This window comes from Calonectris borealis, chromosome 10 (genome assembly GCF_964195595.1).
Source record: "Calonectris borealis chromosome 10, bCalBor7.hap1.2, whole genome shotgun sequence".
Taxonomy (NCBI): domain Eukaryota; kingdom Metazoa; phylum Chordata; class Aves; order Procellariiformes; family Procellariidae; genus Calonectris; species Calonectris borealis.
In genome coordinates, this window is record NC_134321.1 from 8,320,250 (window position 1) to 8,333,612 (window position 13,363).

At 46.1% G+C, this 13,363-nt stretch overlaps 1 protein-coding gene across 1 annotated transcript in view; it reads left to right on the forward strand.

Annotated features, from left to right (window-relative positions):
- ADAMTS9 (ADAM metallopeptidase with thrombospondin type 1 motif 9) overlaps positions 1-13,363 on the forward strand; it is an 83,503-nt gene that overhangs the window by 57,295 nt on the left and 12,845 nt on the right. Inside the window, exons 29-30 of the mRNA XM_075158694.1 lie at positions 3,577-3,744; positions 8,864-9,037. Of these exons, the coding sequence (XP_075014795.1) occupies positions 3,577-3,744; positions 8,864-9,037 (342 nt within the window). The remainder of the gene's footprint in view (positions 1-3,576; positions 3,745-8,863; positions 9,038-13,363) is intronic.

The following is a 13,363-nucleotide window of genomic DNA, read 5'->3' on the forward strand; positions in this document are numbered from 1 at the left end:
CATGCCAATCCCCAGTTCTTGGCATGTTAACAAAACTAATCATGCAATAAACATAACACCCTTAAATCTGTGCTCAAATGCTTTGATCCTAATGCTTTTAGGAAAGTCCTTTTGTTCTTATTCTCCCTGTAAAGCACCAGGTGTGACTGCGGTCGTTTAGGAGATAATAAAGATAATAACAAGAGGAAGGTTTACTAGGGTCTTCAGTGTAATGGCTATAGCTGATTTTTTAAATAGTACTTCTCTACTATTTTATGTGCCACAATCATCTTGGGTTTTTTAAGAAACAACACAATGTGTTGTTTTCGCAGCATCCTCCATGCCTGGCTATCCTCCCAGGTTCACCCAGGGGTGCCTCTACCACAGGCTGGAAACAGCGTTTCAGAGACACGTTTTCAAGCACTTGAGGGGAGGCAGAGGCGGGTTGACCACGGGCACGCCCCAGTGCATGTGATTCTTGCCTTTAGGAAGCTGGTGAGTGGAAAAAGTCAATACAATACCTTGGCTACATCTTCAGGCCTGGATCCAGAAGTGATTAAAACCCGTAGAAGTCTTTCTGTTGACTTCAAAGAGCCTTGGATGAGGCTGTTATTCCACCCGTCCATCCCCAGTACTTTGAGGTATTTTCTATGGGAGGTGGGGCATAGGAAAGAAATCAAGAAAAAGAAAGAAGAATATGAAAGGAGTGGTTTTCTCTGTGCTTTTCAAATGTTTTAAAGAAGGCAAGGTCAAAGCTTACCTTATGATGGCACTGGTATTGATAGATACCGTAAGCGGGCGGCAGCGTTTGCGGCGATGAAGAGTTCTGCTAATGAAATGCAAAGTTTCTCCAGGTCCGAAATAAACGCTGGGGCTGATGGCAGTAGCTAGGTGTATTGCTTCCCTAAGTCACGCGGCGTTGAGATGAAACCCACTATTAAATTATTTTCTGCATGTGGCTCACATATGCTTAAAACCTACGTGCCAAATAGAAGTTGGAAATACCTGAGATGAATTAGAAGGCAGTTATGAAGTAGACTCTTTGCAAAGGACTTTTCAGTCTCTGATACTTGGTTACATTAGATTATTCAAACTCTCTTTTCTGTCAGTCCAAATGAGATCGTAACTCACATGTGCATGAAAGCAAATGAGTGGCTTAGATCTAAAAACGCACAGCTGCCTAACTTTGATTTATATTAAAGGCAGACATAGAAATCATTAATTCCAGTGTCTTGGGAATTACATTTAAGTAGTAACAAAATTAGGCAAATTATTCCTCAGCCTCTGAGTGCACCAAGGTATGCATGCAGTCTTGTTGTTTGATGGTGAGATAAATGTCAGAATCAGGCTCGACGCCAAAGTTAAGCAATTTGTAGAAGGGGGATAACAATTTTGGAAATGACTAGCACCATGTTATTTGTGAGATCAAATATTTATCAACCAACTTCAGGTCCCCAGAAACATCCTCGCGTTGTTGCACAATGTGGTTATTCTTCCTTTAGAATAAGTAGCGGATCCAATGTATTTTTTTAAATTAGAGAAAGATGCGCTTGGCTGTACCGGCTCGGGATGTGGGGCAAGAGAGGGTCCTGATCAAGTGTCTGAATTTACTCTCTAGCTTTGGCTGTCGCAGTAAAGTGGCATCAACCTGCATGGAGGCGCTTCCTGAGGAGCACTTGAATTTTTGCTAAAGTGTCAGTGCTGGCGTTTAGTCCAAAGAAGTAAATGGATGAAAGTATTAGAAGTTTATAACTGGGTTTGATTGGATTTGACATTTCCTTCTTGCTGCTGACATTCATTGCCCGGGGAGAGACGTAGAAAGAATGAAAAAATGAACTTCTGATGAAATTTGAAGGCTTCTAAAAATAGAATAACATTAACTCAATCTTCTTGCTGTTGATACTAAAGAAAAAACGTGAAGTTTATGAATATGGGTAACTCGTGAAAGTCTTATTTTAGGACAAGGGACAGCATTTCCTCTGTTTCTCAGTGCAAGGTTGAATGTTGCTCTTCGGGGTTTTTGGCCTATCTTTTGGCCTGGCTTCCCGCCTCTGCAGAGGAGCATCATTAACGGCCCTTAAACCCTATTGATGGCAAGGGACGTCAGCTACCTTTTATCGGTCTGTAATAGTCTTGCAGCAGGAAAACAACCTTTTTCAGAACACCGCTTATGCAAGCTTTTAAGCAGCAATGTCTGATCTTATGAGTTACATCCATTTCTCTCCACGTTGGTCTGAACTTTTCCATTTCGGAGCAAGTTACTGCTCTCTCGCTGGTTCTTTGTGTACCTCTTAACACAATAGCGGCTGATTGAGTTGGAAGTAGTGCTGTAATTTAAAATAATCAGAGCTGTCAATGCATATGCAAATTTCTATTCTAATGGATCTTCCAGAGGTGCTACATATATACATTGTAGTTTTTTAGGTTCCAAATGTATTCATAGGCTGGGAAGAGCTTGGGCTGTAATTTATTTCTTAGGAAATACACTGATGGAGTGGCTCCAAAACAAAGGAAGAAGCCTCATCTCTGGAAAAAAAAAAGCAGAACATTTTATATTGAGAGATGGTTGAAACAGTGTGTTTGTGCTCAAGGATTAAACCAGGACGCTTGTGACATCGCATGTAGTGACTTGCATAACATGTAATGAAGAATTGAAGCCGAGTCTCTGGGTGCATCATGCTGAGTAAGAGGCTTGTTCTACACGAAACTGTCATATTAAATTCTTGTCGTGATTCCAGACCCCTTTGATTCCTAAATATTTTGGAGGAGACTAATCTGAAATCAAAGTGAAGTTGCTTGGGGTTTGCATGCCAGAAGTGGTCACATTTGAAAAAGTTCAGTGAACCTGCAGAGGGAGGTTGAAATTAGTTGCTTTACTACAAAGTTTACAGCTAACATACCTGCTGATTTGCTTTTTGCTTTGATTCTTTGGGCTCTGCCTTCTTGCCACCTTCCGAGTTGTTTTCAAAAAGCATAAATCTTAAGGATGAGTATGTCCTGGTTTCAGTCTGTTTAGTAAAAAAAAAAAAAAAAAAAAAAGTAAATCAGTCTATATTGGTAAAACAAACATGAGCTTTAACAGCAAGGACACGGAAAGACTGCATTTTTCTCTTCTGCCTTGTCCTTTGTGCAGTTATTTCCCTCTGTGAAGGTGTATATCGCACTTTACTCTCCTGACTTACCAACATTTGACCTCCCTTTGTGCCAAGGTAAATGGAAACGGTTCCTTTCAAGTTCTTCTAAGTAGATGCTGAGGGCTCCTGCCTTGATCCCTGTAAGATGACTCTGCTCCTTTGAAACCACTGGAGCAATGCCAGGAATCCAGCCTGTTATCCCTGCTGAATGTCAGCTGCTTTCTCTATTTTGGTGTTGGCATTTTGGGGGGCTTTGACCAAGAATATCATGCAATATTAAGTGCAAATGGGAGCATTTCCAGAGGTTAAATTCTGCCCTTCCGTATCCCCGTAGGCTGCCAGGGACCTGGGGATGTGCTTTTTGGTCCAGTTAAAAGAAAATGCCCTGGGTGGCCACGGCCCATGTCTAACCGTGTAGATGGCTCTGCGTGAAAGCTGATCTGTTGTTACTTTATATTTACAGTGTTCTGTCTCCTGCGGAAGGGGCCAAAAGCACCGCAATGTGTACTGTTTGTCAAAGGAAGGGAGGCATGTAGAAGAAGATTATTGCAAGCACCTTGCTAAGCCCAATGTGCAAAAGAAATGCAGAGGGGGCAGATGTCCGAAGTGGAAAGCAGGAGATTGGGGACAGGTGAGATGTGTTGTATACCCTTTTGCACCCTTTGATACTGTTCCTCCATCCAGTTGGTTAGAAGCTGTTTTTCCCATCACTTCTGTCCTCTTGAATTTTTCAAGGGTAAAAGTTTTGGGCCAGATCCTCAGGTGGAGTAAAACAGTGTAGCTTCATGGATAGCAGTGGAGCAGCACTGATTTGTACCAGCTGAAAACATGGCAACTTGCTTTTAGTATCTAACTGAAAGCAAATTCCCTTGTACATAATATTAAAGAGAATCTACTATTTATTCATGTTTTTAATATCTTTATTATTTAACTATGTCACGTCCCAAGCAAATTCTTCCTTAGTTTTGAGAAATCTGAAATTAATTTTATTATCAGCTTCCTGGGAAAGCTGTTGATTAAAAATGCTTTTCACTACCTTTTGTTTCTTAACAAGCTCATCAGTTAATTTTGCTTCATTAAAAAGTCAGACACTGATGCATAGAGTAGAGGCTGCTGGAAATGTGAAAGTGCTTGGAGTTATTAAGCATCTTGTTTGCTGAAAGCATAGCTTGAATCCTTGTTTTGCTGAAAATAATGTCTTTGTCATCACCTTGAATCTGCTGCATCACATTTTATCTCTGAACCTTGCTTTTCCCTCTACCTCATTAGTGTGCTAATCAGCAGAATTATTGAAAATCCCAGACTAAATGAACTGTTACTTGTAAAACATCATGTTCTCTTGTGATCTGTCTTCCAAATTAAGGTACAAAACACCAATTCTCACTGTATGTGAGTTCCCTGAAAGATAAACCATTAACATCGTTACAGGCACCCATACAAACATTAGGACTAGGACAGCATACTCTTGTTTAATGTCAACTATTAAAAAAGACAATAAACCCATTGATGTTCTATGATTGTTTTCAGACTTGTATTTTTTTTTTATTGCTTACCTTTGCATTTATAGGATAGCAGTATTTGCCGTTATGTGTGTAAAGGCTAAGTGTGCGTTCACCGTGGAGGTTCAGTTACTGAGGTCTGGGTCCTTTACCCAAGGTATGGCTGGGAGCCCCCAGGTAGCCCTGCGTAGCCCTGTGAAGTGCACAGTACTGCTCCCATACTGAAAATTAAGTCAATATTGTTACCTTTATTACCTGCAGGACTGGAACCTCTGTTTTATTCAGGAAGCTAGACTGAAAAGAAACATGAGGCTATTAGATAGTCTTGTCATATCCCATTTGCACCTTATTTAAAGTGACGGCTCCTGAGAACAATTTTTTACAGCTAATAATTGTAAACATAATAATGCAATGGTCTGTCGATTGCATTAAAATACGCTAATGTTAATTGATAAAACTAAGCGTTTTAAAATTCCCAACATTCCACCGCATGAACGGAGTTCATTTTATGCAAGCGGAGAAAGAAACCCAAGTTAATAGGAGGATGAGGTGATTTATGGCCTGAGGTAATCTCTTGTGACTAGGCAATTAAGGAATATTTGTATGCTAATGATAAGACTAAGAATAGGCAGCGCATTTCCAGCTTGCGGGGCAGCTCCTCAGCCCAGGTCCCTGATGCTGTGTGTGCTCAGCCAGCCGGCGTCTTGCTTGGGGAAAAAATAAAGGGGTAGAAACACCCATTCTGCAATATCAAACTGGGCTTTTTAAAGCCACATGAAATGCTCTGACATGGCTTCCTTGCCTCCTGATCCTCACGCGTGCTGGCAGCATTTCTTCACCTGCGACAGATGAAAAGCGGGGCTGTCAGAAGTTTGGAGCACCGCCATGGCCGTCCCTGCCACAGGTGTGCGGGGCTTGAGCGGCTTTGCAAAAGATTTAACGCCTCAGAGCCGAGGTGGATTTGGGTGCTGAACTTCTCGTTAAGACTAGGAAAGAGGCAGGGGTTTGGCACTCTGAATACCCAGTAGGTCAGGATCTAAATGGGCACGAAAACTTCGCGTCACCTTCCCCGTCACCGGTGCCGCTGTTGAAAATAGGGAGCCATGATCAGTTTGCACTTAAATACTATCAAAAAAGCTTTCTGAAGGTCTCATTGCCTCCGAAAGATAATCCCAAAGCTGAGCTGCTGTGAGCTGCGTGCCTTTTGTCCTGGGTAAACCAGCAAAAGTCTGCATGAGAAATAAGGCAAGGTTTTCCCATAAAAGTGCATCCTCCTTGTTGCTATACGTGCACAGGACCTGTTGCATGTTCTTTTAGGTTTTTTTTCTTTTCCTTTAGGGAAAAGGAATGGTTAAAAAAATCAGGATTAAAAAATACAGGAATGGTTTAAAAATTAATCCCAGCCGGTTGAGCCAAGTGCTCCGCTCCCAAGTTTTTTTCTCTCTGGATGTTTTGTATTCAGAAGCTGGGTAATTCTTTTCTAGATTGTTACGAATCCACTTTCCTGCAGCAAAGCATTTTTAACGTATCTGTACTAATCAGAAGGGAAGAAAAAGGGCTTTTTCTCCAAGTTTTAGATGTGCTTGTGTCTGCACTGAAATGTCAGATTTAATGTGTTTCCATCTCCTAAGTGGTATCAATTATGGCTATTTACCTTTCACTTAGCAAAAATACCAATATTTATTCTGCTGTTTGGTATTTTCATATTTCAGCTACAGGCTGAAATCCAGCCTTGTCTTAAAAACACAGGTAGAGCATCAGGTAGAGCTTCCCCATGCTGGCACTCGGCAGTTTGGTGATTGACTTTCTTAGCAGAGAAAGGAGCACTCCTGGGAAAACATATAGGCTCCATAGAAAGGACAAACAGGCTGCCTGTCTTGTGGCATCCCATATGGGAATATATAAGTACAGCACAAGTTGGCTGCCGCCAAACTGCATATCTTCTGGCAGCATCAGCCGGCTGTATTTCCCCAAGGTAGACACAGGTTGGCTGACCAGTATTCTGCATTAAAATAGCTAGGATGAAAATGGTGTTAAAACTCACCTTTTCTTGCCTCTGTAATAGAGCATAACGGTGTTATTTTGAAGCCAGCCATAAATCCAGCCAGAGCCACAGCAATACTGCTGCTGCAGTAGGCAGCAGGAGGAAGCACCCCACAGAAGGAGATGCCCGATCCGCTGGGAAACTCGCGTGGCCCCGACTCACCAACTTTCGCCCAAGCTGGGAGCAGCCGTTGCCCCCTCCTCAGCAGGGCTCTGTGCTCGGGCAGCAACAATACCCTGGGGTGGCCGGGTCAGCCCCACCGCAGCCCTCCCCAGGGCTGGGCTCACCTGCAGCTTCGTCTTCTCCGGCCGGGACCGCGCTGGTGTTTCTGTCTCCCGTGCTGTGGCTGGATGGCATCTGGCGCACCAAGTGCACTTGGGAAGCCTGTTCAGCGAGGAAAAGCCTGCCCTGCGTACGCTCTTGCAATTAGCCCAAGGAAAAGCTCTTTGCTTGCTTGCTCGCTTGCAGGAGGGGAGTTCAAGTCTCTTCCAAGGGACGATCTGGGACACGGCAGCCCTGGCCTGGGGTCCTGGGGGGGCTCGCTCCCCCGCTGTGCGTCCTCCCACCGATTCAGTCAGGGTGCAGCATTTGTCCTCGTGGGCTTACATGGGGGCAAAGATTCACCCCAAGCGCGCAATGAAACGAGTCTAAAGCTTTGCCCGGTGCCCTGCTTTGCCCGGCACGGCCAGGGACCAGCCTCCTCCCCCCCAGACCCGCTCTACCCGGGTGTCACATGCAGCACAGCCCCCGGTGACAGAGCCACGGCGTGAGGTGCTCTCCCTTACTGTAACATACCCGGGCATGTGCTTTTTAGGTGGGTGATAGATGCAAACCTAAAGGCGTTTTAGAGCATGGTATGCATCCTGGTGTATATGTTTCTTCAAGTTTGTAGCCATTATTCAGTTTAACTGTCCCCTATGGAATGTGTAGGACAAACAGCGCTGTTAATGACAGGGAGGCAGTGCAGCATTTGGGAAGCATTTGCATCACCAGTGACAGAAATCTCACTCCTACTTTCAAAAGTTACACAAAAAAACTCCCACCCTCTCACAAATATCTGAAGCCAGGCGAATATTCACAGTCAGCTTTTCTTTGGTCCTCTTGGCTTTATGGGATGTTCGGATAGTTAAGCAAATGGAGCATTACGGAGGAATACTCTGCAGAAGAGAGAATTGCTTTCCCGTTAGGCGCTGCTTAATTCCCTGCCTTAAGAAGGCTCGCTTTTATGGTATTGCAATAACAGGCTGTAAACTTGTTTTCTTAGTTCCTGATGTAGTAATAAGGTTGCTTACATTAGTTATTAATTCAGCAAATGGTTAATCGTAATAGCTGTGTTTTAAATGCATACCTTTGATTTTTACACGCTTTCTTCTATAAATGCAAATTCTTTTTATTCCAAATCTATAGCGTATACTTTAAGATCTAGCCAGGAAGAACCCATATCAGAGAGAAGTTAAGTACTGCTAAATGTCTTACAGTGTGCAGTCACAACAACAAGAAATGTTGCATGGAAGAAAAAACAAGCTGTTAAAGGCATTGTAGTGTAGATAATAATTTGACGATGTCTGAGAAACAGAGAAATTCAGGCTTTTCTTGCTATGCCTAGGAGTGGGGAGAAATGTACCCACAGTGTAATGAAGGAAATGTGAAATGCAGTTAATTTAAAAAAAGACACTTATTTTCCCAAACTAACAGTATTCCCTAGCTCGTGTGCACGTGCATGTTTCGTTGCATGCTGAAAGAAATCGCAGCTCTATCGTACCTTTACCTCTCTATTGCTCCAGACTTTCTTCTATATGATTTGAGTTTGCGTTTCATTAAAGTCCACTCCAGTGACACTTGTGGCATTTGATATATTTTGAACTATTACTTTTTTGAGCTGAGTGCCTGAGAAGTAATATGCAGAGCCTTGCGATAGTTTAGCAATGCCGCTATCTCCAGAGGTTTTTGCAACATAAATCCTCTCCGGGAAATCCTGACCCCACTGAAGCCAACGGCAAAAATTCCCGCTGGCTTCAGCGGAGCTGTCTGCTCTGCCCTTGCAAAATTTTCCCCTCGTGGAATGAAGAGCCTCACCTGGAAGTTTAAACGCCGGTGTTGGAGCATTGCTAGCGCTGCCGTTGAGCACAGAGCAGAGGGCGAACCCCGGCAACTTACCGTGACGGCTGCGACGGGGACCGCCACTCACCTTTTGTCCCTTCCTCCAGTGCTCGGTGTCCTGCGGCCGGGGCGTCCAGCGGCGCGCCGTGCACTGCCACAGCGGCACCCCGAAGGCGGCCGAGGAGGCAGAGTGTGACCCGGCCGGCCGGCCCCCTCCGCAGCGGGACTGCCACCTCCCCGCGTGCCCCACGCACCGCTGGGCAGCCGGCGAATGGCAAGCGGTAAGCGGGGTCCCCCCTCCGCCCTTCCCCGGGGTCACGTCACTTGTGCTTTCAAGCGTGCGGCGCGGGATGATGCTGGAGACGGGGGGGCCGCCGATGCCGGAGATCGCTGCCGGAGGGGTTTGGGGGTTGCAGCCCGGGCTTGCCAAAAAAAAGCAGAGGAAACGCTCATGCGTGCCGGCTGGAAGGGGGAGCTGAGAAATACCTCTGCAGGGTTGATGTATTGCTTTGTGCTGCCCTGCGTTTGGCTGGGACCTATGCAAATATTGAGCAGGTTTTGGGGAGGGCGGGTTTGGGTCTGTTCCCGGAGGCTGAGCTCCCCTCGGACCCAGCCCTGCCACGCTGCTCCGGCAGCGAGCCCCGTGCGTGAGGGTTTGAAGGAATTGGGGAACATCGGTAATTCCCACTTTCCTGCCCCGTTACCCCGGCTCCTTCTGACAGCTCCCGCCTTTCGCTGAGCTCTGGGTCCATGCTTTTTGCCAAGCCACGAGCAGCGCTGAGATGAGATCTCCCACGGGAGAATGGTGCTTTTCTGAGTGACCGGCATCGGTTCACACTTAGGCTGGAGAAGGGGATAAAGCTGCTGCGCCCGTGGTTCAGGGAGCGACTCCAACTCACCTGCACTGCGGGCGTGGGTGGGCCCGAGTCTGGTGGGTGGCAGGAGGACAAAGGGACTCTGGGCAGGAGGAGCCCTCCCATCAGCTGCCCACAGGGTACTGTGGGAGGCTTTGGGTGCACAACAGGTTTTGGCAGAAAGGCTTCAGAGCAAGCACCAAAATGATTATTTTCATTCTGGTTTTGTTCCGTTTTTAGCCATCCCTGGGTGAAAGAGTCCTGCCCCAGTTCTCCTCCATCCCTGTCCCACTGTCCCAGGCTCTTCCCTGCGGTGCAGGGACTGCCAGCCTTGGAAATGGGAAAGGCAATGGAGCTGCCAGCTCTGGGGAGCTGGCTCCCGTGTCACACGGCCACCGCTCCTATGGAGAGGATGTCCTCGTCACATAGGGAGAAGGGAATTGCCCATCATGGGCACTCTATGGGGATGCAGGGGATGGAGAGGGGCAGAAGACCCCTCCCACCAGGTGCATCAGCCTCCCTGCAAAACCATTGCTGGCCCCAGTAGCAGGGCAGCAGGGGCTCGATCCTGCACCCTTGGAATAGCAAAGATCCCACTGACTTTGGAGGTGCATGATCAGAGCCTGATCCTGGTCACCCTGACGCCTGCAGTGCACAGCTCCGGGGAGCAGCAGAAATATTAATCAAACGGGGGCCCGGCTTTCACTGGCAGTCAGGCTGCGTTTATATTGCTCCGGCATGGCCCAGGGGGGTTTTGACGGGGACAAAATTGGTCGAGGTCCCTTCCCCTGCCAAGCAGTGTAAAGAGGCCGTGGTGTAAATGCAAATCAGGGCCTCCTGCTCCGGTAACAAAAGATGGGGAGGCACCGCCGGCTTTCTGCTCAAAGTCTTGGTGTTCGCAGACATTTCCAGAGCCTGCCTCTATTGTGTCATTAAATAAAAAGAAAAAAAGGAAAGAAAAAGTGGAGGGGGATAAGAAAAGCGAATTTACTGATGAGAGAAAAAGCGTTTTACGCATGCAGAGGCTACGCAACTTTTCCGCTGCAGCACGAAAAAATTCAAGGTTAAGGCAGCATGTGCTTTCCTCTCATCTCTCCTTCCCCACGAGCTCGTCCTTGGCTGGCGGCTGCGCGGAGCTCCCCAGACTGCAGGCAGCCGCCTGTGTGCCGTTATCTACATCCCCCCGCCCGCGGTGCCTCGGCCTGACAGGGACGGTACAGACAAGTTTAGCTTCGCTTCCCCGCTCTCGGCGGTGCTGGGAAGTTGTAATGAGCTTATAATCCTATGTAACGCGGCCACGAGTACAAGAGGCCGGAGGGGACCGTGCCCCGTTCCCACCCGCCGGGGAGCCGAGGTGTGATGGGATGCAGCGGGAGGCAAAGCCCAGCTGAGCGCGCAATGGTACCCGACGGAAGCATCCCAGCCTGGAAAAGAAACATAGGAACAGCTGAGGGGGCTCCAGCAAATTCCTTGCAATGAACTTTTGCTTTTACAGAGCCCGTTAAATTTCTTCAGCTAATAAATTTACAGGCGGCAAAGTAGGTCACCAAACAGCATGGAGTTGCAGTCCTTACCCAACGGTGTAATTAGCCCTGAAAAGCCATGGCTCCTACCCCGTCCTTTTGCCCTCTTTCCCTTATTTTTGCAACTTTTCAAACCAGCGGCAAGAGACCCCTGCCTGCTCCCACCCTGCCAAGCCCTTGGTGGGAGGTGGATGCTGATGTTTTCCTAAGTTTTCCAGGGCTCCCCATTGCACTGGGGAAATTTTTAATATGTTACAGAGATTTTTTTTTTTTTTCCCCAGGGGAGCTTTGCTAGAGGGGTGGCCTGGAAGTTTCCTCACCCATAAATAATCATTAGTAGAAACATGCCGGAGATGCCCAATGTGAGCTTGCCCGGTGGCTGAATCCAAGCAGTTCTTCTACTGAGCACTTCTTATTTTGTTCTGATGTACCCGGTGAAAAAAAGTAATAGCGCCTTCTCCCCAGCCATAAGTTCTGGCCGCATGTTATTTATAGTGAGGAGGCACAGATTGCATTAGTATTCTGAGCAGAGAACAGCAATGGACCCTAATTGAAGGGAAAGGTGGAATGTAAAATAACATCCCAGTGCTGTCTTGTTCTTGATTTCTTATCTTTAAAGGGAATCTGTCAAGAGGGTTTTTTTTATTGTTCCTTTTTATTGTTGTGGTTGTTTAGAAAAAAGTTGGTCTTGCCAATGAAAAGGAATAGGGAACTTATTGGAAACTGTTTATTGCTCTGTTGGTGTATCGCCATTAATTAGCTGTTCTCAGTGCCCGCACCAGGGAGAAGAAAGTCAATAGAAGAGGCCTTGCTTATGTCAAACTAAAACCCAGACCAGGGTCACAAAGAGAAAGGGAAAATTGGGAGAGAGAAGGGTTTGTTTTTTTTTTAATATGAACGTCTGTGGAAGGACAATGCACAGCTCTGGAAGCTGCAATGTGATTCTTGAATCTTCAGCATTTGCTGTTTGGGGGAAAATCATGCCATTCTTGCCCGATTTGGATAGCAGAGCTACCCAAGGCATGTTTGAAGCGTTCATGGCGTGGGGTTTCATTTCATCTCTGTTTCAGATTTTGATTTAGGAAAAAAAAGAAAACAATGAATGCTTTCGCAAAGCAATGCCTTTGGGGTTTTTTTAGTTATTATTATTACTCTTCTAAAACAGTTGCAGAAGTGCTTGAAATGGTCCTTAATTTGAACTGCCAGGAAAATAGTTCAAAATTTGGGAAATGAGGCAAGAGAGACAAATATTGTCAAATGCCTGACCTGGTTTTCAGCTCTTGCTATCAATGGCTGTTATCCCCTGGCCCTGCTGTTTTATGTGAGATTTAGATCGGTCATGAACATGAGATTTCATACAAAATCTATCACCTTATTAAAAGGAAAAATAGCCTTTTCATGCTAGCTGAGCTGTCTGCTTTCTATGTGAATAATGTTTTATAACCTTGGGGTGGCTGATTGGAACCTCTGCAGTGTTTCTCTTTGATTTGTTTTATGATGGTCTCACTGTCTTTGAGCCGTATTTAATATCTGAGTGGGATTATTTTAATTGCCAGTTATCCCCAAAAATACAAATAATCAAACTTTAATTTACTGATGATGACAAAACGCACAGAGCTGGCTCAGGTTTATTTGGCCATATGACCATTATTTGCAGAGAAACCCAGAGCAGGCTGGCGTGTGTTTGAGAGTGTCAATGTCTCATCAGCAACTAATGATTTTAAATGAGGATGGGCTTTTGATATGATAGCTCTTCATGGCCAATGTCAGAAGACCCGTCAATGGCATAGAGATTATTCACCCTCCTAAAATTAAGCGTGAGCCAATGCACTTTGCCAATTTAGGCTTAAATATACATTAATTACTTAATATTTAATTAAGGAGACGAAATCAGCCTTGTTTCTTCCCACTCCTTGCGAGGTGCCTCGTTTGGCCGTCAACTGGAACGATTCACCCTGCGCTGATGTACGCTGGGCTGGTGTACTCCAAACCAGAGACAAGGGGAGCTTTGAACATCCCAGAGCCCCGCTCCCAACTTGCCGGAGAGTCCCTCGTTAGGAGGGAGCGGGAAGGTCGGGGTTCACGCTGAAAGGTGCCGCTCAGGGAAGCTACGTGACGATGGAGCTCGTGATGCCTTATTCACGTGCAATAACCCCCTTTCGGATTTTACTTATATAATAGGGAGGTATCAGAGAAGGGCAAATACAGCACAGTTTGTTTGCTCTCTGGA